At 37.8% G+C, this 27,666-nt stretch overlaps 1 protein-coding gene across 1 annotated transcript in view; it reads left to right on the top strand.

Moving 5' to 3' along the window:
- Nucleotides 1–1,854: 1,854 nt before the first annotated feature.
- Nucleotides 1,855–27,666, top strand: part of Apool (apolipoprotein O like) — a 74,691-nt gene continuing 48,879 nt past the window's right edge. Inside the window, exon 1 of the mRNA XM_042668593.1 lies at nucleotides 1,855–1,940. Coding sequence (XP_042524527.1) covers nucleotides 1,926–1,940 — 15 coding nt within the window. The 5' untranslated portion in view covers nucleotides 1,855–1,925. The remainder of the gene's footprint in view (nucleotides 1,941–27,666) is intronic.

Consider the following 27,666-nt stretch of genomic DNA (forward strand, 5'->3'; position numbering starts at 1 on the left):
AGTTGTAAAGTTCGTTTTTTGACATAACATCTTGTACATCTCATTGGTATAATGAGTCCACCTGTAACCCTATTTAAACAGTTTTTTTTCCTTCCCCTCCACAAATTATATTAATATCAAACACAGTGAATGCAGGGCTTATACCCTGGAGGAGGTACATACAAAGCAACAAAGAAATCATCTTATACATATGTTGGAAACAATCACAAGAAAGAAAAGAAACATTTGAATCCTTATTTTGGGGTTCATTTTGCCTAACATCAACTTGTCTGACAGTTTCTGTTTGTCTCAGACATATACTAGTCATTGCAAATAAGGGAAACCTCACTTTCTTGATCCATTCATCTACAGAGGGACATCTATGTTGGTTCCATATCTTAGTTATGGTGAATAATGCTGCAATAAACATAGTTGTGCTGGTAGCCTTAGCATGGCCTTATTTGTGATCATCTGGGTAAATGCCCAAATGCGGGATTGCTGGGTCATACGAGAGCTCTATGTGTAGTCTTTCGAGGAATCTTCATATTGCTTTCCAGAGTGGCTGAACAAGTTTACACTCCCACCAACAATGCAGTAGGGTTCCCTTCTGTCCACATCCCCTCCAGCATCTGTTATTAGATTTCTTGATTGTAGCCATTCTAACCTGGGTGAGGTAGAATCTCAATGTTGTTTTGATTTGCAAGAATGTAGTTTCTTAAAGAGAATTTTTTAATGATAGGTATCAGAAAAAAATATTGGAAAACTCTATAAGCAGACTGTACAAATTCCCCATGAAAAAAGTTTTAAATTCTTGATTGACGATTGGATCAGAAATTGTGGAGCTCACTTACTAGGCAATGATAATGTGAAGAAGTTGATATTGTGGTGTGTGGTGTGTGTGTGTGTGTGTTTGTGTGTGTGTGTGTATGTGTGTGTGTGTGTGTGTGTGTGTGTGTGTGCTGGTTCTGGGTCTTGGATTGAGGGCCTTGGCTTTATCTCTGAGTTTTTTCAGTCCAGGCTGACACACAACCACTTGAGTCACAGTTTTATTTCTGGCTTTTTTATTTTGGTGGGGATTGTTAATTGGAGATAACTGGACTTTCTTGCCCAGGCTTGCTTTGAACCACAATGCTAAAATGTTAGTTTCCTGAATAGGTAGGATTACAGAGTGTGATTTACCAGCACTGTGCTAATATTTTGAACTTTTTTTGTTGGTCGTGGGGCTTGAACTCTGGGCCTGGGTGCTGTCCCTCAGCTCTTCAGCTCAAGGTCAGCGGTCTACCACGTGAGCCATAGTGCCACTTCCAATATTTTCAAAATTTAAAGAAAAAGAAGATAAGTCATTAAAGAAAAAATAAGCTTGTCTGACATTGGCAGAACACAACTGAGCAATATGTGAATGTCTTCATCATTTATGCCAGGCACTGGACACGTTCTAAACTATGGATCAAATAATCACAAAGTTTCGCTCAGATACTTTTACTGAGAGTGTTGGTGTTCAGTAATACAGTTTTAAAATGAATGAAATTGCTCATGCTTTTTTTTTGTGAGTATAAAGTGTGTTAAGGCCATTGAACTTGTCTATTGGGTTCTAATCTATACAAATTGCATATGTCCCAAACAAAAGTCACGAAAAGTTTTTTACTCAAGGAAACAACTGTCAACTGGAGCGAGGATAATATTCTGCAAGTTGCAAGTTTTTTTTTTTTTTCATATTTTTGTTTTAATCACGGACAAGGAGAGCAGCCACAAGAACAAAGAATCTCTTGCAGAAGACAAAAACAGCTGCAAAAGCAGCCAGAAGTGGGGGGGGGGGGGGGTGAGGCCGCGGGGGGGAAGGCGGAGTCAACAGGCCTGAAGCAAAATGGGGCGGGGCTTTAGTAAAGGGAACTATTTTGTCCCTCTTCGCTCTCCGTCTGGAAACTTAGGACGTGAGGGTCTTAGACATGGCGGCCTTTAGGGTAAGTGAAAACAAACTTTTGTGTGAGTGTGTGTGTAAGTGTCAGTGCCGATAATATTCCAGTAACTAAAAAAAAAAGATACTCTTAGATTCTGAAGGGAGCCCCTCAGTAAGTAGTGTGGCGTTGTGATTGAGGCAGAATTGTTATCGGCAATATCTGAAGCCTCTCCACTAGAGTTTTCTCAGCCGGGGGCACTGCTCTCTCAGCCTCCTGCTATGGATTGTTTAAACAGGAGCGACATACAAACCAAAACTGTCGCGTGGCAATGGCCAGCCACACCCGGAACTGCTTCCAGGGTGAAAAAAGAATGCTTGGCATTTTTTTCTCCTTGAGCAGGGAGCGGCCTCATGACCCTTGTTAAAGGAGTTTTTTCAAACTTTATTTGTGGGCGAAACTGACCTGCAGAGAAATGACTCGGTGTCTGCCTAGATTGCGTGTTCATTTGTACTGTGGTTAGTCCACTAACCTGTTTCTTTTGAGTTTTATCAGAAAAGGTGCGTTTATTTGGAAATGAATCAGGGTGCAGGAAGTAAGTCAGCGAACTGTTTCAGTAACAGTGGTTTACAAATGCTTAATGTAGCGCGTTTTAAATGTACCATGTTTTGCTAGGCTTAAAGGAGATATAAATATGAATAAGTTCAGCCAAGTTGATTTTAAGTCAGGTCAGTAGCAGTCTTAATTCATCATTCTCACCTAACTTCTGCAGTTCTTGGAGCTCATACGTTATCTAAAGCATCGAACGTCCTCCAAACTGTCTTCCACTTCCTGCTTGCCTCTTGTATAAACAACTCCCGCCCCCCCCCCCCCCCCCCCACATACCCCTGCCCATGTACTTCCACTAAAAGACGAATCCTCCATTTAAGTGGTGGTGAATCCCCTACTTAAAAGTGTTTATCAGTACTTCATTATCCATATTCTAGGGTCCCAGTATACTCTTGTATCTAAGAAAACCTCACCATACTTGGCTTTCCAGCTTTATGTCCTGTCACACAGAATTTCTTCCCTCAATACTGAACTACTTGCTTCCCCTCTCCTTGCCTTTTTAATGCTCTTTCTGCAGGTCTTTAAGTGCCTTCATCCATCCTCATCTACTTATAGCTCCTTCATCTAACATGTGTATATACACTGTCCCCATTTGTTAAGCATAAAATACTTTTTCTGGGGGAAGCTTTCCCAATCAAACCATCTAATTTTAATAACTCCTATTACCTCAGAGCACATATACCATAATATTTCCTACACAGCAAATAATGCATTATTTACTTGTCCTTTCAACCATCCTTAATTCTAACCTTAACAACAGTAATTATGTTTTTGTGTTTTAACATAATGTTTGTATATTTAATTCCTTTCACAATAATAATACTAGTTACGCTAGTATTAAATATTCAGTAAGTTCCACATAATTAAATAAATGACAGGTAATGAGAATAAAAGACACTAAATTAAGCAGTGGAATTACAACATGTAACACAAACTACAATGATTCCAATTAAGAAAGTGCATTACCTTGGTGTACCTTACAGCCAAGGGTGTAAGGGACAAACTGCACACATTCAATTTGAAGAAAATAATGAAAGGTTTTGTGGAGGATATGCACAGACTGACAGAATGGTCAGTGGGTAAGAGCGAATCCTGTGTTATCAGTGAAGTCTAGACTAAGACTATTTTGTTTGGTTGTTTTCTTTCATTTTGGAGGAGTGTTGAGAATTGAACCTAGGACTTTGAATGCAAGGTGAGTGTTCTACCACTGGAATACATCCCCAGTCTATCAATTTTCTTTTCTGTTTTTTTTCTTATTTGTAGCTGTTTTGTATGTGTATTTGTGCTGGTTCCTGGCACTTGAACTGGTGCCCTGAGCCTTGTCTCTTAGATTGTTTACTCAAGGATACCACTTTACAGCTTAAGCTACACTTCCACTTCCAACTTCTTGGTGGTTAATTGGAGGTAAGAGTTTCACAGAATGTCCTGCTTGGGCTGACTTTGAACTATGATATTCAGATCTCAGATTCCTGAATAGCTAGGATGACAGGTGTGAGACACCAAGCATCTGCTATGACTATATCTTTTCATGGGTTCAATATAACTCTTTCATACATGCCTACATTGTACTACAATCATATTCACTTCCTTCCTGTCCCCTGACACTGTAGTCCCCTTGTTTACATTCTGTCATACTTTTATTTTAAAATCTAAATTCTGCATATAAGGGGAATTAAGAGAGATTTTTCTTTTTGAATCTGGCTTACTCAACTCAACATTATGGAATAGTACTATGCTAATACACTTTATATTGCTTTGTGTCGCCGATCCTGAGGAATAAACTCAAGGCCCAAATGCTGTACCTGAGGTTTATTTTTGCTCAAGGTTAGTGCTCTACCACTTGAACCACAGATCCACTTCTGATGTTTTGCTGAATAATTGGAGATAAGAGTCTCATGGACTTTCCTGCCCAGGCTAGCTTAGAAATGTGATCTTCAGATCTCACACCACTGTAATCCTATATGTGTGTGTATGTATATACATATATGTTCTTAGTGTATTCTAAACAACTTCATATTGCAGACATTATTGTTTCCCAAAGAAAAATTAGGGTTTAAAGTAATCAAATTGTCCCAAGTCATAATGCTTATAATATCTGAAATAAGATGAAGAGTTATAAGTAGTGTTGTCGATTGCAAGAAGTTAAGGAAGGATAAGATACAGAGAAGTGGCATGTATTTAGAACCTACTTTGGACCCTTGCTTTACATATATTTTCACTTTGCCTTCTTGATGGGTGATACACCCATTTCACAGATAAAAAAAACTGACTCAAAGAAAAAGTGCTTGTTCTTAGTGAAACAGCTACTGCTGGAATAGTTAGACTTGAATGCAGGTTTATTTACTTCTAAAATGCTACTCCTTGCTTCCTCTGGAACAGGGGTGTATAGGAAACGTTTAATGATGAAAGGAAGGGAAGAAATCTTAGGGTGGTAATTGCACATTTCAAAAAAGATATGTTAAAAAACAGTTAAGCAAGCTTGGAGACAAGGGAAAATGTATGCCAAGAGCTAGTATAGAGGGAAAGATAATTAGTAATAGTAACGAGAGTGAACTTGTTCTTGATCAATTACTAGGATGTAGATATATCACTAAGCATTTTATGTCAGTTTTCTCACTTATGTTGCGTAGTGGATCTGTGACTAGTTATTATTGCTACTCTCACATTTTTATAGGTGAAGAAACCAAATCCTAGAAAGGCTGTGTGACTTACTCAGACCCACATAGTGCTAAGTGGTAGAGCTAGATCTGAAATCATGTGGTCTGAATGCAGCACCTGGACAATTTTTCATAAAGAGATGGTAAAATCAAGAATATTTGTTTTGACAAAAAGAAGACACATTTGTAGGGTGTCAGTGGCTCATGCCTGTAATCCTAAACACTCAGAAGGCTGAGATACAAAGATCACAGTTTGAAGCCAGCCTGGAAAATGCATTTTTAACTGCCAAAAATCTGGAAGTGGAGCTGTGGCTCAAATGGTACAGCACTAGATTTGAGCAAAAAAGCTTAGTGGTAGTACCCAGGCCCCAAGTTCAAGCCCTGGGGCTGGCACCAAAAAAAAACACACAGTTTATTCTGAAGTCCACAGCCAATGGATAGAAAGTAAAGAAGATACAGAGAAATTCTGAAAAATAGGGGAGGGAAACTGTGGAAACTAAAATTGGATGTCTGTGTCATTTTAGGGTTAAGGTCATGTGCTGAAAGAAAAGAGGAAAAATGTAGAATGTGCCTTTTGGGATATCAGAATGGAAAATACTTGGGAAGAGCATTGCACATGTTCAGTAAGGCATCAGTAGACATTGAATAAAATAATTGATAAGTGCGGACCCAGCTGTTGCTATCTCTGCTGCTTTGACTTTTTCTAGCACTGATCACAGAGAGATGTGGTGAAGGAGACAGTTGGGGATGCTGAGACACTGAGTGCCAGCAAGGTGGAACTATTAGATAACATAGGGAATTTATCCAAATAGTAATCCAGACTGGATAAGAAGAAAGAAGGTGGAAGTGATGACCTAGGAGACTGATGAACATAGAGTGACAAAGAAAAGCAAGTTTCAATTAAGTGTGAGAGATGAAATAGTATTCGATTTTTACTTTTGTGTGTATATGTGTGTGTGTGCATGTGGACATACCTATGCATGCATGTATCAGTCCAGAGGTTGAAACTCAGGGCCTGTGCACTGTCTCTGAGCATTTTTTACTCAAGGCTAGTGCTCTACCACTTGAGCCACAGCTCCAATTCTGGCCTTTGGTTGGGTAATTGGAGATCAGAGTTTCATGGACTTTCCTGCCTGGGCTGGCTTTGAACTAGGATCCTCAGATCTTAGCTTCCTTAATAGCTAGTGTTACAGGTGTGAAATATTCACTCTTGAGGAAATTTCCCAACATTAAGAATGTTGGAGGTAAAACAGTTTCTAATGAGTACCAGGGAAGGTACCTATATTACACATGGCTGAGGTGCAAGGACCACTTGGGGATTAAGAAGCTTAACAAATCATTTATGAAACTAAAATATTAAAAGAGTAATCAGTGTTTATTTTTTAGCCCTAAACTTGAATAACAAGGATTAAGAAAATGGAAATTCTTGAAGGTTGGTAGATAACTGTGAAAATGGATCATACGTTTTGAAAGATGAGAGCTTGTTGAACAGATGTGATGGTGAAACACGATGTAGAATTCATTTTGAAGAGCAAGAATGGCATTGATCTCTCCTAAATTGTTGAAGCAAAGGAAATTGGTATAAGACTAGCTTGCATTGAAAAACATTGGAAGCCAGGCAAAGCCAAAAAGTTACTAAGATGCTTATGTCCAGTAATACAGTAAAAAGCTATAAGTGGAGATGTGGCTTAAGTGGTAGAGTGCCAACCTTGAGCAAAGAAAGCAAGCAAGAGTGTGAGGCCCTGAGTTCAAGCCCCAGTAATGGCACAAAAAAATTAAAAATGAGATAAATAAAAGGAATTGGAAGAATTTAGTAGGATTAAATAAAAGTCGCATTTAATTAGTACCAGAAATGGGTCCCAAAGACCATTTTTTAATAGAAAAAAAGGATTCTACTGGTGTCTCTGGCTGCTGGGTTCCTCCTGCTTTCTTTTTCCCCCAGAGGAAGACATTTTACCCAAAGGAATCCCTTATGTCTGACATACACCTACGGTAAAACTGGGATTAGGGTATTGGTGGTTGCTATGGCTTACCTATTGGTTTCCTTGCTGACAACTCATTTGGAACTTAATCTCGTGTGTTAGTATTAAGAGATAGGATGTTGCTAGAAGGTATTAAGTTATGAGGTCTCTTAATGTGATTAGTGCTCTCATAAAAGAGAGTGGAAAGATTGCCTTTGCCCCTACTGACTCTATAAGGACACTATAAAAAGATACAGTCTTTGAAGTGGAATACAAGCTTTCACCAGAAATGGAATCTGCTGATGCTTTGGATCGTGGACTTCTTAGAATCAGACCTGTGAGCAATAATAAATAAATAATACATTTCTCTATGGATAACCCTGCCTTAAGGTATTTTGTTATAGTATCATAAATGAATTAAAAGAGGTGAAGGGATATTGGGCCCTGATGCCAACAGCAGGATTTGTGGCACAAGGATTTTGAGCAACAGTAGGTCGGGGATCTGTAGGTAGTAGTGATTGCACAGAACTGCCTCAGTAACTGGGAACAGGGAATAGGCGTACTTGCTGTGGCAGTGACATCAGTGACAAAGGTATGGGTCTTGCGAGAGCATCTACAGAATACAGGGTCAGTCATTACAACAATGCCGAACTTTACAACTTTGGTGCAGGGGTGGGGGGGACGGAGAGGATGGGAAGGGATGGGAAGGGGAAACAAAGGAGGAGGCTACAATGTTTGATAAGAAATGTACTTATTATCCTGCCCATGTAATTGTAACCCCTCTGTACAGTATTTTCACAATAAAAAAAAGAAAAGATGCATTGTATTTATAAACTGATTTGTTGAATGGTAATCCCTTTATATAACTACTTAAACATAATAAACACATAATTAATTAAAAAAAAGAATACAGGGTCAGATATCTGGGGCATGCCATGATGACTGCCTTAGGTATATGACATGAAGTTGGCCCAAATCCAGCAATGACAAGGCCCAGCAGAGGCCTGGTCACTGAAGTGGGGAACATTGATAGTGCAGTTCTAAGGATAGCCATTTGTAGCCACAACTCAAATTTCTAGTGAACTACACACAAGAGTGTTAGTACAATAGCAGCTGTTGCTTAAGCCTTAGAGTAACAGATCTACAGCAGTGGCAACATGGCCCAGTAATGGTGAGACATAGCTCTAGGTCAAGACTCAAAAACTAGAAACAGAATTGTAGGAGTATGGCCTCAGAATTGTTATATAAAGGCCCTGAATCATGACCTGGAGATGTGGTACAAAACAGTGACAAAAACATCAAACAACTCTCCATGCACAAAAATACCTTCCTAAGAGATAAGGATTCTAAGTTTACAACCTCTGGCTGTAGCAGAGATTTAAGAAAAAGACTACTGAGGAGATTGAAACGGCAGGTTATACACATTACCCACATCCCCATTCCTTCAACTGCAGGCAGTAAAGCATAGAGAGAAATACCTTCCATATATGCTATGTCCTTCAAAGATTCATGCCACTCTTTTGCAGTAATGAAAATGGTAGAACCTTTAGCTTGTAGAGCCTATTTAAAGGAAGTAAGGTCGTTAAGGGAATGCCCTTGAAGGTGATATTGGGCCACTGGTGAGTCTTTCTCTTTGCTTCTTGGCTGCTATGAGGTAAACAGGCTTCCTTCTCAATGTGCTCCCCAAGAGACTGGACCGAGACCTCAAAACTATGAGCAATGCCAGCTGGACAAGAAGCCTAGACCCTATCTGAAAATATTTAAAGCAAAAAAGCCTGGGGCCTGGCCAAAGCAGTAGAGCACCTTCCTAGCAAGCATCAGGACCTGAGTTTAAACTCTATGTACTATCACATGAAAAGAACAATAAACAGCATTAATAGATTGCATACAAACCTACTCAGGATCCTAGGAAGTGTGGCAATGCCCTTTCTTGGTGATCCTGGGGATTCTAAGTTGACAAAACAAGGGTAGTGTGACCCCACTAATGGCCAGTCATGATTCAGGATCAAGAAATGTGATTGTAGGATGGCACCATGCATTTCTGTAGAAGCTGAAATAATATCTTCTCAATCCTATGTTCTGCTTTCCCAATGCAGAAGTCAGCACTAGCGCAGTTTCCCTTCTTTGGGATTTGGCAGCTTGCCATTGCAGCCACCTGTTCATGTAGCAACAGCAGCACCAAGTGAAGAAACCATGGCTTCATTGACCTCTGCCATATGGGTTGCAGGCAGATGAGGCTGTGGGCTTCTTTACCTGAGACACATCCTACTCAGGGAAGCCACTACTAGCCCCTGGTTGCTTCTGGGTGGGGTTGGAACAACATGGACAAATGCTATTATGTGTTGCCCTCTTTCAGTATCTCAGAGGGCTTGTTTATTTATTTATTTAATTTTCTTTTAGAAAGTATTTTGAGATACACCTACCCAACTTATGACTAAAATTAGAATAGATCCTATCAGATTTTTAAGCATTATTATTTTAACTGGTACAGGTTACAGCTATTTGTGTGGCAATTCAATGTCATACAAATATTCATCATGTAATGGTGAAGATTGTACCTCAGGCATTTATCATTTCATAATAAAAATTTTCAAAATCCCATTTTATAGCATTTTGAAATGTAAATTGTCATATATAGTCACTCTACAGTAGCACAAAGAGTTTCTTACTCCTGTCTGACTTACTCTTAAATCAGTGACCACCTTTTCCCCCATGCTCCCTCCTCTCCCCAGGTTCTTTTTTTTTTTTTATTTTATTTTATTTGAAAACATACTGTACAGAGGGGTTACAATTACATGGGCAGGAAAATGCATACATTTCTTACCAAGCATTGCAGCCTCCTCCTTTGTTTACCCTTCACCTCCCTTCCCAGCCTCCCCCCTCCCCCCCACCCAATCATACCGTCCCTCCCTGCCCCCCACCGACATTGTAAAGCTGGTTTTGACATGACATTTTGTACTTCTCATTGTTGCAACAGGTCCACCTGAATCCTTAAACGACTTGTTTGTCCCCCGTCTCCTCCACATGTTATACTGACATCAAATATAGTGAAAGCGGGGGTTACACTGTGGGGGAGGGACATACAAAGCAACAAAGAAATAATATTATAAATGCGTTAGAAACACATGCATGAATGAAACAAAAACATTAAAATACATATTTGAGGGTTCGTTTTCCTAACATCACATTCTCTGACTTTTTCCGCTTGACTCATACCTATACTAGATATTGCAAATAAGGGAAACCATGGGACCTATGTTTCTTTGGGCCTGGCTTACTTCACTTAATATAATTTTTTCCAAGCCTTTCCATTTCCTAACAAATGGGGCAATGTCATTCTTTCTGATGGAGGCATAGAATTCCATTGTGTATATATACCACATCTTCTTGATCCATTCATCTACTGAGGGGCATCTGGGTTGGTTCCATATCTTAGCTATGGTAAATAATGCTGCAATAAACATAGTTGTGCTGGTAGCTTTAGTGTGGCCTTGTTTGTGGTCATTTGGGTAAATGCCCAAAAGTGGGATTGCTGGGTCATTGGGGAGCTCTATATGGAGTCTTTTGAGGAACCTCCATACTGCTTTCCAAAGTGGTTGAACAAGTTTACATTCCCACCAACAATGAAGTAAGGTTCCTTTCTGTCCACATCCCCTCCAGCATCTGTTGTTGTTAGAGTTCTTGATTTTTGCTGTTCTAACTGGAGTGAGGTGATATCTCAATGTTGTTTTGATTTGCATTTCTTTTATGGCTAGGGATGTTGAACATTTCTTCATGTGTCTATTGGCCATCCTTCTTTCTTCTTCAGAGAAGCTTCTCTTTAGGTCTTTCGCCCACTTACTTATTGGGCAGTTGTTTCTTTGAGGATTTGTTGTTGGGTGGTTTAATTTTTTGAGTTCCAAGTATATTTTAGATATGAGACCCTTGTCCGTTGTATGGCTAGTAAAGATCTTCTCCCAATCCGTGGGCTTTCTATTGATCTTGCTAGCTATGTCATTTGCCCTGCAGAAGCTCTGCAACCTTATACAATCCCATTTGTCCAACCTTTCTTTGATTTGTTGTGTTTCCGGGTCTCTATTCAGAAAATTTCGGCCTGAGCCGAGGAGACCCAGGGTTTCTCCTATTCCATCCTGTAATGTTTTCAGAGTGTCTGCTTTGAGTTCAAGGTCTTTGATCCATTTGGAGTTGATTCTGGTGCAGGGTGATATATAAGGATCTAGCTTTAGTTTTCTACATGTAGTTAACCAGTTTTGCCAGCACCATTTACTGAAGAGGCTGTCTGTCTTCCATTCTATTGTTTTAGCTCCCTTATCGAAGATTAGATGGCTATAGGTCTGTAGGTTCATTTCTGGGTTTTCAATTCTATTCCATTGGTCCTGAGGTCTGTTCTTATGCCAATACCAAGCTGTTTTGATTACTATGGCTTTATAGTAGAGTTTGAAATTTGGTATTGATATTCCTCCCGCAGTGTTCTTTCCGTTGAGGAGCGTTTTTGCTATTCGGGGTCTTTTATTGTTCCATATGAATTTTTGGATTGCCTCTTCTATTTCCTTGAAGAATGAGGGTGGAATTTTGATAGGTATTGCGTTGAATTTGTAGATAGCCTTGGGAAGTATTGCCATTTTCACAATGTTAATCTTTCCAATCCAGGAGCATGGGAGGTTTTGCCATTTTTTAAGTTCTGTGTTGATTTCCTTTTTCAAGATTTTAAAGTTTTCATCATAGAGGTCCTTCACTTCTTTAGTTAAGTTAATTTCTAGGTATTTTATTTTTTGTGGGGCTATTACAAATGGAGTTGCTTTCCTAATTTCAGCCACACTTTTCTCATTGTTGGCATACAGAAAAGCCATGGATTTTTGGGGGTTAATTTTATAACCTGCTACTTTGCCAAAGTTTTGAATCAGCTTAAGTAATTTGGGAGTGGAGTCTATGGGATTCTTTAAATACAAGATCATGTCATCTGCAAAGAGAGAGAGTTTTATTTCTTCTTTCCCTATTTGGATCCCCTTTATGTCTGCATCTTGTCTTATTGCTGTAGCTAGGCATTCTAACACTAGATTGAAGAGAAGTGGAGAGAGTGGGCATCCTTGTCTTGTTCCTGAGTTAAGAGGAAATGGTTTTTGTTTTTCACCATTGAGTATAATGCTGGCTGTAGGTTTGTCATATACAGCCTTTATTGTACTGAGGAATGTTCCATGGATTCCTAATTTTTCCAAAACCTTCATCATAAAGGGGTGTTGGATCTTGTCGAATGCTTTTTCTGCGTCTATTGAGATAACCATGTGGTTCTTATTCTTGCTCCTGTTGATGTGATGAATAATATTAATTGATTTGCGTATATTGAACCAGCTTTGCATCCCTGAAATGAATCCTGTTTGATCGTGGTGTATGATTTTTTGGATGAATTGTTGAAGTCGGTTGGCCAAAATTTTGTTGAGAAGTTTTGCATCAATGTTCATCAAAGAAATGGGTCTATAGTTCTCTTTCTTTGATGAGTCCCTGCCTGGTTTTGGGATGAGGGTTATGATGGCTTCATAGAATGTGTTCGGTAGTGAGCTTTCTCTTTCAATTTCATTGAAGAGTTGGAGGAGAATTGGTGTGAGCTCTGCTTTGAAGGCCTTGTAAAATTCCGCTGTAAAACCATCTGGTCTCTCCCCAGGTTCTTGTAACTGATACTCTATTGTCAACTTCTATCAGATCACCTTTGTTAGATTCCACGTGAATGCCATCATGTGCCATTTGTCTTTGTGTGTCTGACTTTATTTATCATAGTGACTTTCAGCTCCATCCATATTGTCAAAGGATTTCACTTTTATGGCTAAATAGTATTTAATTACACATATTCCATCACATATACATGCATGTATACTATATTTTATCACATATGCATATATATTTTATGGAATTTTACATAGTGAGTTCATTCCTTTCATAACTTGCAAAGTGTGCTAGTTCTTTTGGACCCGTGTTCTTTGATGAGAAATGCACTATATTCACATGCTTTAAGGTGTTATAGAAGGTTTTTCATTCACTGCTTTTCAAGATTTGTATTGTTCTTTCTACTGACTCATTTATTTTCAAAATATTATTTGAAAGCTTGGTTTTAAAATAACTTGCTAGCAACTTGAACCTGTATTTCATATTGATATTTTGCACAGCAGAAGAAATGTTTAAGAAAATAATGGAAAATATTGTTTTGATTTGCATTTCTTTTATGGCTAGGGAGGTTGAGCATTTCTTCATGTGTCTATTGGCCATCCTTCTTTCTTCTTCAGAGAAGTTTCTCTTTAAGTCTTTAGCCCACTTATTTATTGGGCAGTTGTTTCTTTGAGGATTTGTTGTTGGGGGATTTAAATTTTTGACTTCCAAGTATATTTTAGATATGAGACCCTTGTCCATTGTATGGCTAGTGAAGATCTTCTCCCAATCCGTGGGCTTTCTATTGATCTTGGTAGCTATGTCCTTTACCATGCAAAAGCTCTGCAACTTCATGCAATCCCATTTGTCCAACCTTTCTTTGATTTGTTGTGTTTCCAGGTCTCTATTTAGAAAATTTCGACCTGAGCCAAGGAGACCTAGGGTTTCTCCTATTCCATCCTATAATGTTTTCAGAGTGTCTGCTTTGACTCCGAGGTCTTTGATCCATTTGGAGTTGATTCTGGTGCAGGGTGATATATAAGGATCTAGTTTTAGTTTTCTACAAATAGTTAACCAATTTTGCCAGCACCATTTGCTGAAGAGGCTGTCTTTCTTCCATTCTATTTTTTTAGCTCCCTTATCGAAGACTCCGAGGTCTTTGATCCATTTGGAGTTGATTCTGGTGCAGGGTGATATATAAGGATCTAGTTTTAGTTTTCTACAAGTAGTTAACCAATTTTGCCAGCACCATTTACTGAAGAGGCTGTCTTTCTTCCATTCTATTTTTTTAGCTCCCTTATCGAAGATTAGATGGCTATAGGTCTGTAGGTTCATTTCTGGGTTTTCAATTCTATTCCTCACACCAGTTAGAATGGCAAAAATCAAGAACTCTAATAACAACAGATGCTGGAGGAGATGTGGACAGAAGGGAACCTTACTTCATTGTTGGTGGGAGTGTAAACTTGTTCAACCACTTTGGAAAGCAGTATGGAGGTTCCTCAAAAGGCTTCACATAGAGCTCCCCTATGATCCAGCAATCCCACTTTTGGGCATTTACCCAAATGTTTACAAACAAGACCACACAAAAGCTACCAGCACAACTATGTTTATTGCAGCATTATTTACCGTAGCTAAGATATGGAACCAACCCAGATGCCCCTCAGTAGATGAATGGATCAAGAAAATGTGGTATATATACACAATGGTATTCTATGCCTCCATCAGAAAGAATGACATTGCCCCATTTGTTAGGAAATGGAAAGGCTTGGAAAAAATTCTATGAAGTGAAGTAAGCCAAGCCCAAAGAAACATAGGTCCCATGGTTTCCCTTATTTGCAATATCTAGTATATGTGAGTCAAGCAGAAAAGGTCAGATAATGTGATGTTAGGAAAATGAACCCTTAGATATGTATTTTAATGTTTTTGTTTCTTTCATGCATGTGTTTCTAACACATTTATAAGATTATTTCTTTGTTGCTTTGTATGTCCCTCCCCCACAGTGTAACCCCCGCTTTCACTATATTTGATGTCAGTATAACATGTGGAGGAGATGGGGACAAACAAGTCGTTTAAGGATTCAGGTGGACCTGTTGCAACAATGAGAAGTACAAAATGTCATGTCAAAACCAGCTTTACAATGTCGGTGTGTGTGTGGGGGAGGGGGGTATGATGGGGGGGGGAGGGGGGAGGCTGGGAAGGGAGGTGAAGGGTAAACAAAGGAGGAGGCTGCAATGCTTGGTAAGAAATGTATGCATTATCCTGCCCATGTAATTGTAACCCCTCTGTACAGTATGTTCTCAAATAAAATAAAATTAAGTTAAAAAAAAAAAGATTATTTCTTTGTTGCTTTGTATGTCCCTCCCCCACAGTATAACCCCTTCTTTCACTATATTTGATGTCGGTACAATTTGTGGAGGAGAAGGGGAAAAACAAGTCATTTAAGGATAACTGTGGACCCGTTACAACAATGAGAAGTACAAGTTGTCATGTCGAAAACGAACTTTACAACTTTGGTGGTGGGGGGGGGGATGAGGGGGCAGGTGGGAGGCTGGGAAGGGATGTGAAGGGTAAACAAAGGAGGAGGCTGCAATGCTTGATAAGAAATATACTCATTATCTTGCCCATGTAATTGTAACCCCTCTGTACAGTCTGTTCACAATAAAAAATAAAAATGAAAAGAAAGAAAATAATGGAAAATAAAGTAATACAATTTGTTACATAACCAATCTAAGCAGTACAGAAAACCGCTAACTAGGATAAATACCACAATACCATTCCCCCAGGTCTTATGCCTTTACATTACACACATCAGGGTTAAAACTGATGAAAAGAGAAAAATATAGAGAACATCCCCAGAAAAACATACATTTAGTAAAAAGGTATAGCAATAAGAATTACAAGATGTGTCTTAGAAACTAAAGCTATATAGTGTATCTGAAGGGGAGTATTCTTTATAATTTTACTGTGACTCAGTTCTGAAGTTAGACTTCCTGCTTTTCTTTTTTTCCTTGCTTTATTTTATTTATTTTACAGTGCTTGGGAATGAACCAAGGTCCTTGCAAATGGTAGTCAAGTGCAGTACTCCTGTGTCACATCCAACTGAGGTATCTTATTGGTTAAAAAAAATAATAACCACAATATCAATGTCTCCACCTTTAATTGAAAAGGATTTACTTGACGGCGATCTATTCTGGTATTGACACTAACTGTATGTCTCCAGATATTGGCATATTTACTTTAGGTTTGTGTCTTTAATAGCATTATAGGACAAGGTGTCTGATTGTCCTGGATTGGTTACCTTCAGTGTTAACTTGTATGTCAAAGTTTTTATTACATTAAGACTGAATTTTGTAGAGATTCTAGCTGTGTAAAATGTTCAAATTTCTGTTCCAGTGTTTATAAAAAATTGATTACCTTCTAAGTATAGTTAAGGAGCATAAAAAATTTTAACCACTTTTTAAGAAAACAAAATTTTATTGGTAGACAGAATTATGTACACATTTAAATGTTATAACACACACACACATATTTTTTAGCAGGCCAAGCAAAGAAAGATCCATGTATTATAATGCAGTAAGGACTTATAGAACTTGAATGGTGGTATTTAGACGATTAGTACAGAAGATATCAGTCAACTGTATGTCTGCATTGAGCATTGTTACTATATAGTTCAAGGACTTAAAGCAGTTAGGCAGATAAAATTACTGAAGATAGTTTGGGCTTGTATGGGATTGAATTAGTAAAGGCTAGATGGTGGAGTGCTTGAATATTAAAATGTATTATTTTATCTCACTTTATGTTTTTTGTGATAGGCTCTCACTCTGTAGCCCTTGCTGCCCTGGAATTTGCCATCCTCATACTTTAGCTTCCCTAGTGCTGGGATTAAAGTCACGTATCTACAAACCTGGCAGGAATTTTATTTTCAATGTAGTATGAAACCTTTAAAACAAATCCAGGCCAGGTACCCATAGCTCACACCCATAGCTCAATCCTAACTACTCAGGAGGCTGAGATCAGAGGATCATGCTTCAAAGCCTGGGCAGGAAAGACTATGAGATTCTGATCTGCAGTTAACCACCAAAAAGCAGAAAGTGAAGCTGCGGTTAACATGGTATAGCAGTAGCCTTGAGCAAAGAAGCTCAGGGGCAGCTCCCAGGCCCTGAGTTCCAGTCCCAGGATGGTCATGCACATACACACATGCACACACTCATGCATGCGTGCATGTGCACACACAAATTCGAGAATGGTTTATAAATTTTAAAACTTTAAGCCCAATGTAAAAAAGTACAGACATGCCAAAAGGTAATGACAATAGATTGAATACTTTAGCACAGTTGAAATATACAGATGTACCCTCTAACCCTTGTATTCTTCCTCCTCCCCAAACCCTCACATAGTATTGTTATGTATATTTTTAAATTTTTACTATATATACATGTATTCCTAAACCTTATATAATGTTTTCTAGGGGATTTGAACTCAGAGCCTCACACATGATAGGCTGATACTTTATTGCTGAGCCATGCCTGCGTCCTCTATGTTTTTGTATACTTTTAATTTTTTATGTTTTTTGTACTATATACATTCTTCTGCAACTTGTTTTCAATTGACATTGTTCATGATAATTCATGCTTAATGTGTATAACTTCATTAATTTTCATTGGTTCATAGCATTCATTTTTAGCAATAGAACACATTTATTTTTCCATTCCCTTAATGGATATTATTGTTACTTTCCTATACTATTTTCATAAAAATAATAATTTTATGAACAACCATATACATACCTCTTTGGACCCACTTGAGAGTTTCCCTATTTTACCACATAATAGGTACATGACTTCTGGTAGATAGATCACTTAATGCATGCAAACTTCAGTTTTATCTAAATATGGAATAATACTTTCAGAGTTAAACTAGAAAATACTGAACATTCAATGTACAATGTGTACAAGACTATGTTTGCAGTATTTCAAGTGTAAAACCTTTACTAGCTGTTGTTGCTGTGATTTAGAAGCATCTTTATATTCCATGCACCTTGTGTAATGCAATGCTAGTTATCATTCTCAGATCTCAATTTAAGTCTTACATCCTTCATGCTGGTAAAATGATAACCTCTATTTTATGACAGTGAGTATCAGTAGCCTCAAGCAAATAGAACAGGAATTTGTTGTATATTATCAGGTTTTTATTAAAGTGAATATTTACCCACTTGCTTCTTAGAATTATTCTGGTTTCTTTATAGCCATTTTTATTTATGTTATTCTCATGACAAGTAATCTTTAAGATTGTAGAATTGTATTATATTTACTTGGTTTCCATAACATTATATGCTAAATCCTACCCTTTTTTCATCACTCATGCACTAAGCTAGAAATTTGAATGCAAAGGTTACTACAGAGATTGTTTACCTCCAAACTGTCCTATGAAGCGTAAAATAGTTTTCATGGATTAAGAAAAGTATCTTTAAAAATAATCTAAATTGAAGGAGGCAAAATTCTAGTAGAGTAGAAATGAGAGTACCATTTTCATTGATCTTCTAGGAAAATCCAACTGATAATAGTATAAGTTGTACTATAATAGAGCCCTAATCTGTGAGCATTGAGATGCTAAGGATTTATAGCTTAGCTATTCCTGTAGGTTTTTCACAGAGTTTTGATCTCAGTATTTAATTCCTTTGAAGCAGACTGAAATGTTGATGAGCAAGAACCAAATTGAACAGGTACATTTTTGTAGTTTGGTTGTTGTAGTTGGGTTATTTGTTCTTCAGTACCACTATGTTTTCAAAAGTTTTGTAAGAAAACAGGAAAAAAATTTAATTTCCTCTTTCAGCAAAGTATCTGCTTTTCATATACCAGTACAATAAATAATACTGCAGCTGAAAGACTCAGCTGTTCTCAGTAGATTTAATAATACTTTATTCTCTTAGAGATAATCCACCTACTCATTTTCACAAGAAAATAAGTACTCATATATATATGTACATATGTGTGTGTATATATATATATATATACACACACATATATATACATATATATGTGTATACACACACACACACACACACACACACACACACACACACACACACACACACACACATATGTATGGCCCCTGTTAGTAACTCACTGTGATTACTCTAAAACAGGACACCCTTGTGTAAGACTTTTATGTTACTGTCAAGAAATAGCTCTTAGTCTGTATCTCCAAAATGAAACATTAACACCTTTTCTCTTTTCAATTTCAGCTAGAAAAATACAGTAGTATCTCAGTGAAAACAGAAGATGGGTTTATTGGTGCATGTTTATTATTAGAAACTTTATTATCCTTGGGAAACAGTATAGGAGATGCAGGAACACATTCCAGATTTCAGAAATGAAGATATGTTTCCCTGGGAAACAGAGGCAAGACCTGTTCTGTATGAAGTTGGACTAGTTACTAGGATCAGAAAAAATGACACTGGCACTAATGAACATGTTTCAAGTCAGTCTACTGAAGAGCTGTTAAACATGGAGGAAATGTATTTATCAAGTTTCCTGGGGAAAGCATTACTTGGTAATATGTTTTGAAAAGCATCTGTCAAAAGAAGTGGCTGGACTAGAAAATCTTTTATTTCTATCTATCTATCTATCTGTCTGTCTGTCTATTTACTTACTTATGGTCATGGAGCTTGAACTCAGGGCCTGGGTGCTGTCCCTGAACACTTTTGCTCAAGGCTGATGCTGTACCATTTGAGCCACAGCTCCATTTCTGGTTTTCTGGTGGTTAATTGGAGATAGGAGTCTCATGGATACTTTTCTGCCCAGACTGACTTGGAGCCATGATCATTAGATCTCAGCCTCCTGAGTAGGTAGGATTACAACAGTAAGCCACCAGTGCCTGACCAGAAAATATTTTGAGTTTGAAATTGGGAACTTGTGCTTGGTAAGCACCATGCTCCTAGACTAAGGACTACAAGATCTTTAAAAACTCTTAGCATTTTGAGACAGAAATTCTCATGCCGATTAGGTTGATATGTCTAATATACAACCCTTAAGTTTAAAACCAATCTCTCCTTTTACAATTTTTGTTGAACTCAGTAATCACTAGTGTATTCACCAGCATTTCTTAAACTTTTAGGCCAAATTCTGTTCCTTTTATCTATTGTTATCTCTTTTTTTATTGTGAAAATACTGTACAGAGTAGTTACAATTACATGGGCAAGATAATGAGTACATTTCTTATCAAGCATTGTAGCCTCCTCCTTTGTTTCCCCTTCCCATACCTTCCCATCCTCCCAGGCCCCCCTATCCAATCCTCCTCCCCCCCCCCACCAAAGTTGTAAAGTTTGTTTTCCACATAACGACTTGTACATTGCAGCAATGAGATGTACAAGTTGTTATTGTTATCTCTTATCTACTTTTATCTATTATTAGAAGAGGTTAAATATTATCAGTTTTATAGCTCTACCTCTGTTTTATTCACAAGTGTGTGTACATTAGTTCTACAGACTGTGAAATTACCAAGAAAAAAAAATCTTCCTTTATTGAGAAGGCAAAGGAAGAAAGAAAGAAAGAAAGAAAGAAAAGAAAGAAAGAAAGAAAGAAAGAAAGAAAGAAAGAAAGAAAGAAAGAAAGAAAGAAAGAAAGAAAGAAGGAAGGAAGGAAGGAAGGAAGGAAGGAAGGAAGGAAGGAAGAGAAAGAAGTAAACTAACAATTGTAAAACAATTTGGGGCAAATGACTGTAGAAAATGAAAATGTGGGGGGGAAAGAGTTGAAAGAGAAGAAAAGTAGGAGCAGTTAGAGATGGAAAGGGTGGTAAACTAAAATGTTCTTCTGTTCCCCATCCAAATATAGTGATCCAAGTATTTATAAATAGCTCTGTGGTGATGGTATCTTCCTATAGAACAGCTCTTCCGAAAGTAGTCACACACGGAAAGAGAAACTTCCTTTTTTTTTTCTTTCCCAGAACTGAGGACCAAACTCAGGGCCTTGCATTTGCCAGGCAGGCACTCTTGCGCTGAGCTAAACCCCCAGCCCCTAGAGAGAGAAACTTCTTTTTAAATCTTCTTCTGGATCTTTTAGCCTCCTCCACAAAATGAGATCTAATAAAAGGAATATTTCTTATTTTATTATTTTTTAGCACCCAGCTGAAAACAATATGACTTTTTTCTGTCAGTTGTGGGGCTTGAACTCAGGGCCTGGATACTGTCCCTGAACCTCTCTGTGTTCAAGGCTAGTATTCTACCACTTTAGCCACAGAACCACTTCTGGGTTTTGAGTGGTTACTTAGAGATAAGAGTCTCACGGAGACTTTTCTGCCAAGGCTGGCTTTGAACTGTGATGGTCAGATCTCAGCCTCCTGAATAGCTAGGATTACAGGCATGAGCCACTAGTACCCAGCTCAGTATGACTTTTTTATGTGTATGTGTACCACTCTTGGGGCTTGCAATGTTTCAAAGTTTGATACAATAATATTCACATTAATTTCACCAGGAAATTTAATGTGCAAAATAGAATGCTATTTAAAGTAAGAAAAAAAGAATTTTTGCTCTGTTGGCCACTTAGAGATAGTCTTTAGCCATATGCTGGTGCTCACACCTGTAATCCTAGCTACTCATCAGTTTGAGATCTGAGGGACATGGTAGAAAGCCAGCCTAGCTACTCATCAGTTTGAGATCTGAGGGACATGGTAGAAAGCCAGCCTGGGCAGGAAACTTTATGAGACTTTTCGCTCCAATTAACCAGCAAAATGCCAGAAGATGAGCTGTAGCTCAAATGGTACAGTACTAGCTTTGAGCTTAAAAGTTAAGGGAGGGCACCCATATCCTATGTTCAAGCCCCAGGACCAGTACAAAAAAAATGAAGGAAGGAAGAGAAAGAAAGGAACAAAGAAATTTGGGCAAAGAATATGTTTATGAGACTACTTGTCATTCTTCACTCTAGCAAATTTTTGTCTAAGATTTTTGCATCAAGACAAAATGTATTTGTGATCAATTGTGATAAGTTCATTTGTGGTGGGGCTTCATTATGTTCCTCAAATGCTTCAAAGTCTTGGAGCCTGTAAGCACATGCAAAATTTTCAAATATATTTTGAGAGAAGGTAGTTCATAATTTCCCTCAAATTTTCAAAAAATTAAGAACAATATGTCAGTCTTAGAATTTTAAATTGGCTTTAGGATCTTTAGTTTTTTGCCTCCACCAACACTTGTCTCATAAGCTTCCAATACATGTTATATAAAAGAACTTAATACATTCTCTATTTATTCTACTGAATTTACAACTATGGATTGTTTATTACCTAGTTTTCAGGTCTTCAGTTCTACAAAATCCTTTTGATACACATGTGATTACTCATATCAAATCTATATTTTAGTAGAAAAAGTTACACATATAAAATAGGGTATTATATTTGATAAATACCAGATTACTGCCTCATGCAAATAAGAGCTATATGATTCAGAGTAATGACTTTGAGTGAACTAGGCTTTCAGAGAAATACAAGGGTTAGTAAGTATATTTATTCAACAGTGATTTTTGAATGCCAGATATTTTGGATACAGGATTGAGAAGGGTATTCTAGTAGGGAAAATAAAGTTAGTGAGGAATGTGTGTAGACATATTGGGGCTGAAAAACACACTAATTTGCTAGTCAGAGGGAGTATGGACTATGGTCAGAGTGTGTATGTTTGTTGAGTTAGGAGAATAATGCAGTAATTTAGAAAGATTGATTCAGAGGGCTGGAACTGGTGGCTCACACCTGTAATCCCAGCTAGACTTAAACTGAAGTAGGATTGTGGCTTATAATGCAAAGATCCTTGAGTTTAGTGCTCAGTACAGTGAAACCAAAACAAGCCAAAAGATTAATTCAGAAGTTCTGTATTCTTTATTCATCTTGTTTGGAACTTTTATAGCATTTAAATGCTAAACTGATAACAGCTTCAAAAGCATCTCATTGTAGTTTTAATCACTTTTCAAGTAAATAGACGGTTAGATTGTAATTATTTTCTGAATATTACATATGTACAAGTATGCCTGTAAAAGGGTCAATTAAATGGTTTTTAAAAAATCTAATTATTGATTTTGACATTCCTCATTATTTGTCTCAACACAAGTAACATAGACTGACTAGACTAAAGATGAATTGTACTGATCTGATGTGCTGTCATTTCTATAGGATTGTAGTATGTTTATTTGTATACTTACTACATGTTTTATTTTTAATTTTCTAATTCTTAGATTTTTTTTGTTGGTCGTGGGGCTTGAATTCTGGGCCTGGGCCCTGTCCCTCAGCTCTTCAGCTGAAGGCGAGCACTCTACCACTTGAGCCACAGCTCCACTTCCAGTTTTCTGGTGGTTTATTGGAGATAAGAGTCTCACTGCCTTTCCTGCCCAGGCTCTCTTTGAATCCTGATCCCAAGATCTCAGCCTCTTGAGTAGCTAGGATTACAGATATGATCCACCAGCGCCTAGCCTTAGATTTTTATTTATGTAAGGAATTTTTTATACCATCAAGTGAGTGTTACCCAGTAATAATACAGCACAATTTTTAAATGATCAAAAGTTTACAAATTCCAAAACAATTTAGTTCTTTTATAATCTATCTTAATTAAAATAGTATTTGAAATATTTTATAGTATTCAGCAATTTAAAAAGACAGCCATATTAAGTGGAATAGTTATTTGTTCTGGCTAACTTTGATACGCTTTCTCTCTCTTTTTCTATTGTGAAAATACCTTACAGAGGGGTTACATGTACATGGGCAAGATAATCAGTACATTTCTTATCAAGCATTGTTGTCTCCTCCTTTGTTTCCCCTTCCCTTCACATCCCTTCCCCCCATCCTACCCCCAGTTCCCCCCCCCAAGTTGTAAAGTTCGTTTTTCGACATAACGTCTTGTACGTCTCATTGTTGCAATGGGTCCACCTGTATCCAATTTAAATTATTTGTTTATTCCCTTCCCCTTAACAAATTATACCACCATCAAATACAGTGAAAGCAGGGGTTATACCATGGGGGAGGGACATGCAAAGCAACAAAGAAATCACCTGATAAATATGTTAGAAACAATCGCATGAAAGAAAAAAATTTGAATACTTATCTTGAGGTTCATTTCACCTAACATCAACTTATCTGGCCTTTTCTGCTTGTCTCAGACATATACTAGTTATTACAAATAAGGGAAACCATGGGACCTATGTTTCTTTGGGCCTGGCTTACTTCACTTCATAGAATTTTTTCCAAGTTTTTCCATTTCCTAACAAATGGGGCAATGTCATTCTTTCTGATGGAGGCATAGAATTCCATTGTGTGGTCTCATATCTAAAATATACCAGGAACTCAAAAACTTAAATCCCCCAACAACAAATCCTCAAAGAAACAACAGCCCAATAAATAAGTGGGCTAAAGACTTAAAGAGAAACTTCTCTGAAGAGGAAAGAAGGATGGCCAATAGGCACATAAAGAAATGCTCAACCTCCCTAGCCATAAAAGAAATGCAAATCAAAACAACATTGAGATACCACCCCACCCCAGTTAGAATGGTTATAATCAAGAACTCTAATAACAACAGATGCTGGAGGGGATGTGGACAGAAGGGAACCTTAATGCATTATTGGTGGGAGTGTAAACTTGTTCAACCACTTTGAAAAGTAGTATGGAGGTCCCTCAAAAGACTCCACATAGGGCTCCCCTATGACCCAGAAATCCCACTTTTGAGTGTTTACTCAAATGATCACAAACAAGCTTATACTAAAGGTACCAGCACAAGTATGTTTATTACCATAGCTAAGATGTGGAACCAACCCAGATGCTCCTCTGTTGATGAATGGATCGATAGGCTTTTTAAATGTTGGAATTTTAATTATGACTAAAAAATTACAACTCATATATGCTGTGTAATTCCTACCCATCTTTTTTTTGGGGGGGTGGGGTCCGGTCATGGGGCTTGAACTCTGGGCCTGGGCCCTGTCCCTCAGCTCTTCAGCTCAAAGCTAGCGCTCTACCACTTGAGCCACAGCACCACTTCCAGCTTTTTTTCTTTTTGCTTATGTGGTGCTGGGGAATCGAACCCAGGGCCTCATGCATACAAGGCAAGCACTCTACCACTGAGCCACCTTCCCAGGCTGATTCCTATCCATCTTAAACCAGAGGTTTGAACTCTTTCGTCATCACTTACTGTCTTTGCCAATTGTATAGGTGTTATTTAAATAGATGTGGATGGATATTGAACCCAGCAATAACCTTTGTAAATGAAAATAGTGTCTTGTAAAGGTTTCTGGTACTAGATACGATATTAAGTATATACAACTTGTTGTTCTTGTGAGTAGCGTGACATGCTTACTAAATAAAATGCAGCATTTTTCCAGGTGGTTTCTGTCCTCCAAAGAGCTTATGTCAATTTACTCATCTGGCCCATTCCAAATATTATATTTTCTGTGCTATTAACATGTTTTCTAGGGATTTCACAGACAAATGTTAGTCACTTTCCTATTACTAATTTTTTGTGTCCCAATTTTGGAGCTTGAACTCATGGCTGGGCACTGCCCCTTAGGTTTTTCACTCAGACTGGCACTCTACCACTTGAGACACAGCCACATTTCTTTCTTTTGGGTGGTTAATTGAAGATAAGAGTCACACACTTTCCTCCCTGGGCTGGCTTTGAAATGCAATACTCAGATCTCAGCCTTCTTAGTAGTAGGATTACAGGTGTGATCCACTGGCGCCTGGCTCATTACTGTTTTATTATACCACAGGTAATATTTCATCTTGAGATTTATCTTGACATTATTTCACTTTTAAAAGATGTGCTACATTGAGGATTTGTTGTTGGGCGATTTAATTTTTTGAGTTCCAGGTATATTTTAGATATATTTAGATTTGTCCGTTGTATGGCTAGTGAAGATCTTCTCCCAATCTATAGGCTTTCTATTGATCTTGCTGCTATGTCCTTTGCCATGCAGAAGCTCTGCAATTTCATGCAATCCCAGTTGTTCAACCTTTCTTTGATTTGTTGTGTTTCTGTGTCTCTATTACAAAAATTTTGGCCTGTGCCAAGGAGACCTAGGGTTTCTCCTATTCCATCCTGTAATGTTTTCAGAGTGTCTGCTTTGACTCCAAAGTCTTTGATCCATTTGTAGTTGATTCTGGTGTAAGGTAATATATAAGGATCTAGCTTTAGTTTTCTACAAGTGATCCCCTCAGTAGATGAATGAATCAAGAAAATGTGGTATATATACACAATGGAATTCTATGCCTCCATCAGAAAGAATGGCATTGCCCCATTTGTTAGGAAATGGAAAGACTTGGAAAAACTTATATTAAGTGAAGTAAGCCAGGGCCAAAGAAACATAAGTCCCATGGTTTCCCTTATTTGCAATAACTATGTCTGAGACAAGCAGAAAAGGTCACATAAGTTGATTCTAGGTGAAATGAACCCCAAGATAAGTATTCAAATGTTTTTTTCTTTCTTGCAATTGTTTCTAACATATTTATAAGATGATTTCTTTGTTGCTTTGTATGTCCCTCCTCCACAGTATAACCCCTGCTTTCACTGTATTTGATGTTGGTATAATTTGTGAAGGAGAAGGGAAAAAACAAATCGTTTAAATAGGGATACACGTGGATCCATTGCAAAATGAGATGTACAAGACATTATGTCGAAAATTGAACTATACAACTTTGGCCGGGCGGGGGGAGGTTGATGGAGGGGGGTTGGGAGGGCTGGGGGAATTTGGGGGTGGGAGATGGGAAGGGATGTGAAGGGGAAACAAAGGAGGAGGCAAAAATGCTTGCCCATGTAATTGTAACCCCTCTTTACGGTATTTTCACAATTAAAAAAAAAGATGTGCTACAGCGTACTACTTTCTCTTAGTGTTTCTTAATATTTAGATTCAAGAAAATACCAGCTCTTATGCACCATTGAAAATGGTGGTTTGGATGTGGACAACAGAGCAGAAAAATGGAAGAACCTGAGTTCTTGATAAGCCTCTCAATCAACCAGTCTTAAGGTTCTGCTTTCGTCTATGCTTTCTACTATATAGAGAATAGGTATTTTACATTGTTGAAGTCAGTTTGAGTTGGAGATTCTAAAACTTTCATCAAAGATATACTAAATGATATTTTTATCTATACTGGATTATTGTGAAGACTTAAAAGACTTAGTGTAGATAAAGCTCCTTGGACACAGAATGCATTGGCTTAAATATCCTTATGAGTTCCAGTATTGTGAGGTATGGCACAATATTGTACCACTACCAAATTCCAGGACTGGTCCCTATTTGTAATTTTGTTGCAGCTTCTCTTATTTTCGCAGCCATTGTGAGCCTCTGTGACTGTCATTTGTTCTGCATTTATTCCTATTTTTTTTCATCAACTCTTTATGTGTTCCACATAGAACCTAGCCTTTTAGAAAAAAAAAAAAATATAACAAGTAGCCAGTTAGGGTAATTCAGCATTTTGGTCTTTCAGTTGATTAATTGCTAGATAATCAGGGACATCTTTTGGGCCACAGAATACTTCGAAATGATGTTTTGCCTCTTTACTGCTTAAGAACCCTTCTAGGAGTTCTAAAAGCTCTAGTTTAGATCCACTATACTTTAGAGTAAACATGATTTATGAAGGAGAAAAGTTTCCAAAAATGTCCTAGTAGGAAAAAAAATCTCCTTCATTTGTAATCACATACCATACAGGAGAGGATATGATTAAAGTACATTATATGAATATATGAAGATAGCATAATGAAACCATTAGCAATTGTAAAATGGCTGTATTCTGTGGCTCATGTATGTTGTAGTCCTAACTACTTGGCAGATGGAGATTTGGAGGATTATGGTTTGAGGCCAGACTACACAGAAAAGTTCACAAGATCACATCTCAATAAAAAGCTATGTGTGTGTCCTATGCTAGCTATGTAGGAAATATTAATAGAAGGTTGAGGTCCAGGCTTACCTA

The sequence above is a fragment of the Dipodomys spectabilis genome, unplaced genomic scaffold (genome assembly GCF_019054845.1).
Source record: "Dipodomys spectabilis isolate Male_0828 unplaced genomic scaffold, ASM1905484v1 ptg000459l, whole genome shotgun sequence".
In the NCBI taxonomy this organism is placed as follows: domain Eukaryota; kingdom Metazoa; phylum Chordata; class Mammalia; order Rodentia; family Heteromyidae; genus Dipodomys; species Dipodomys spectabilis.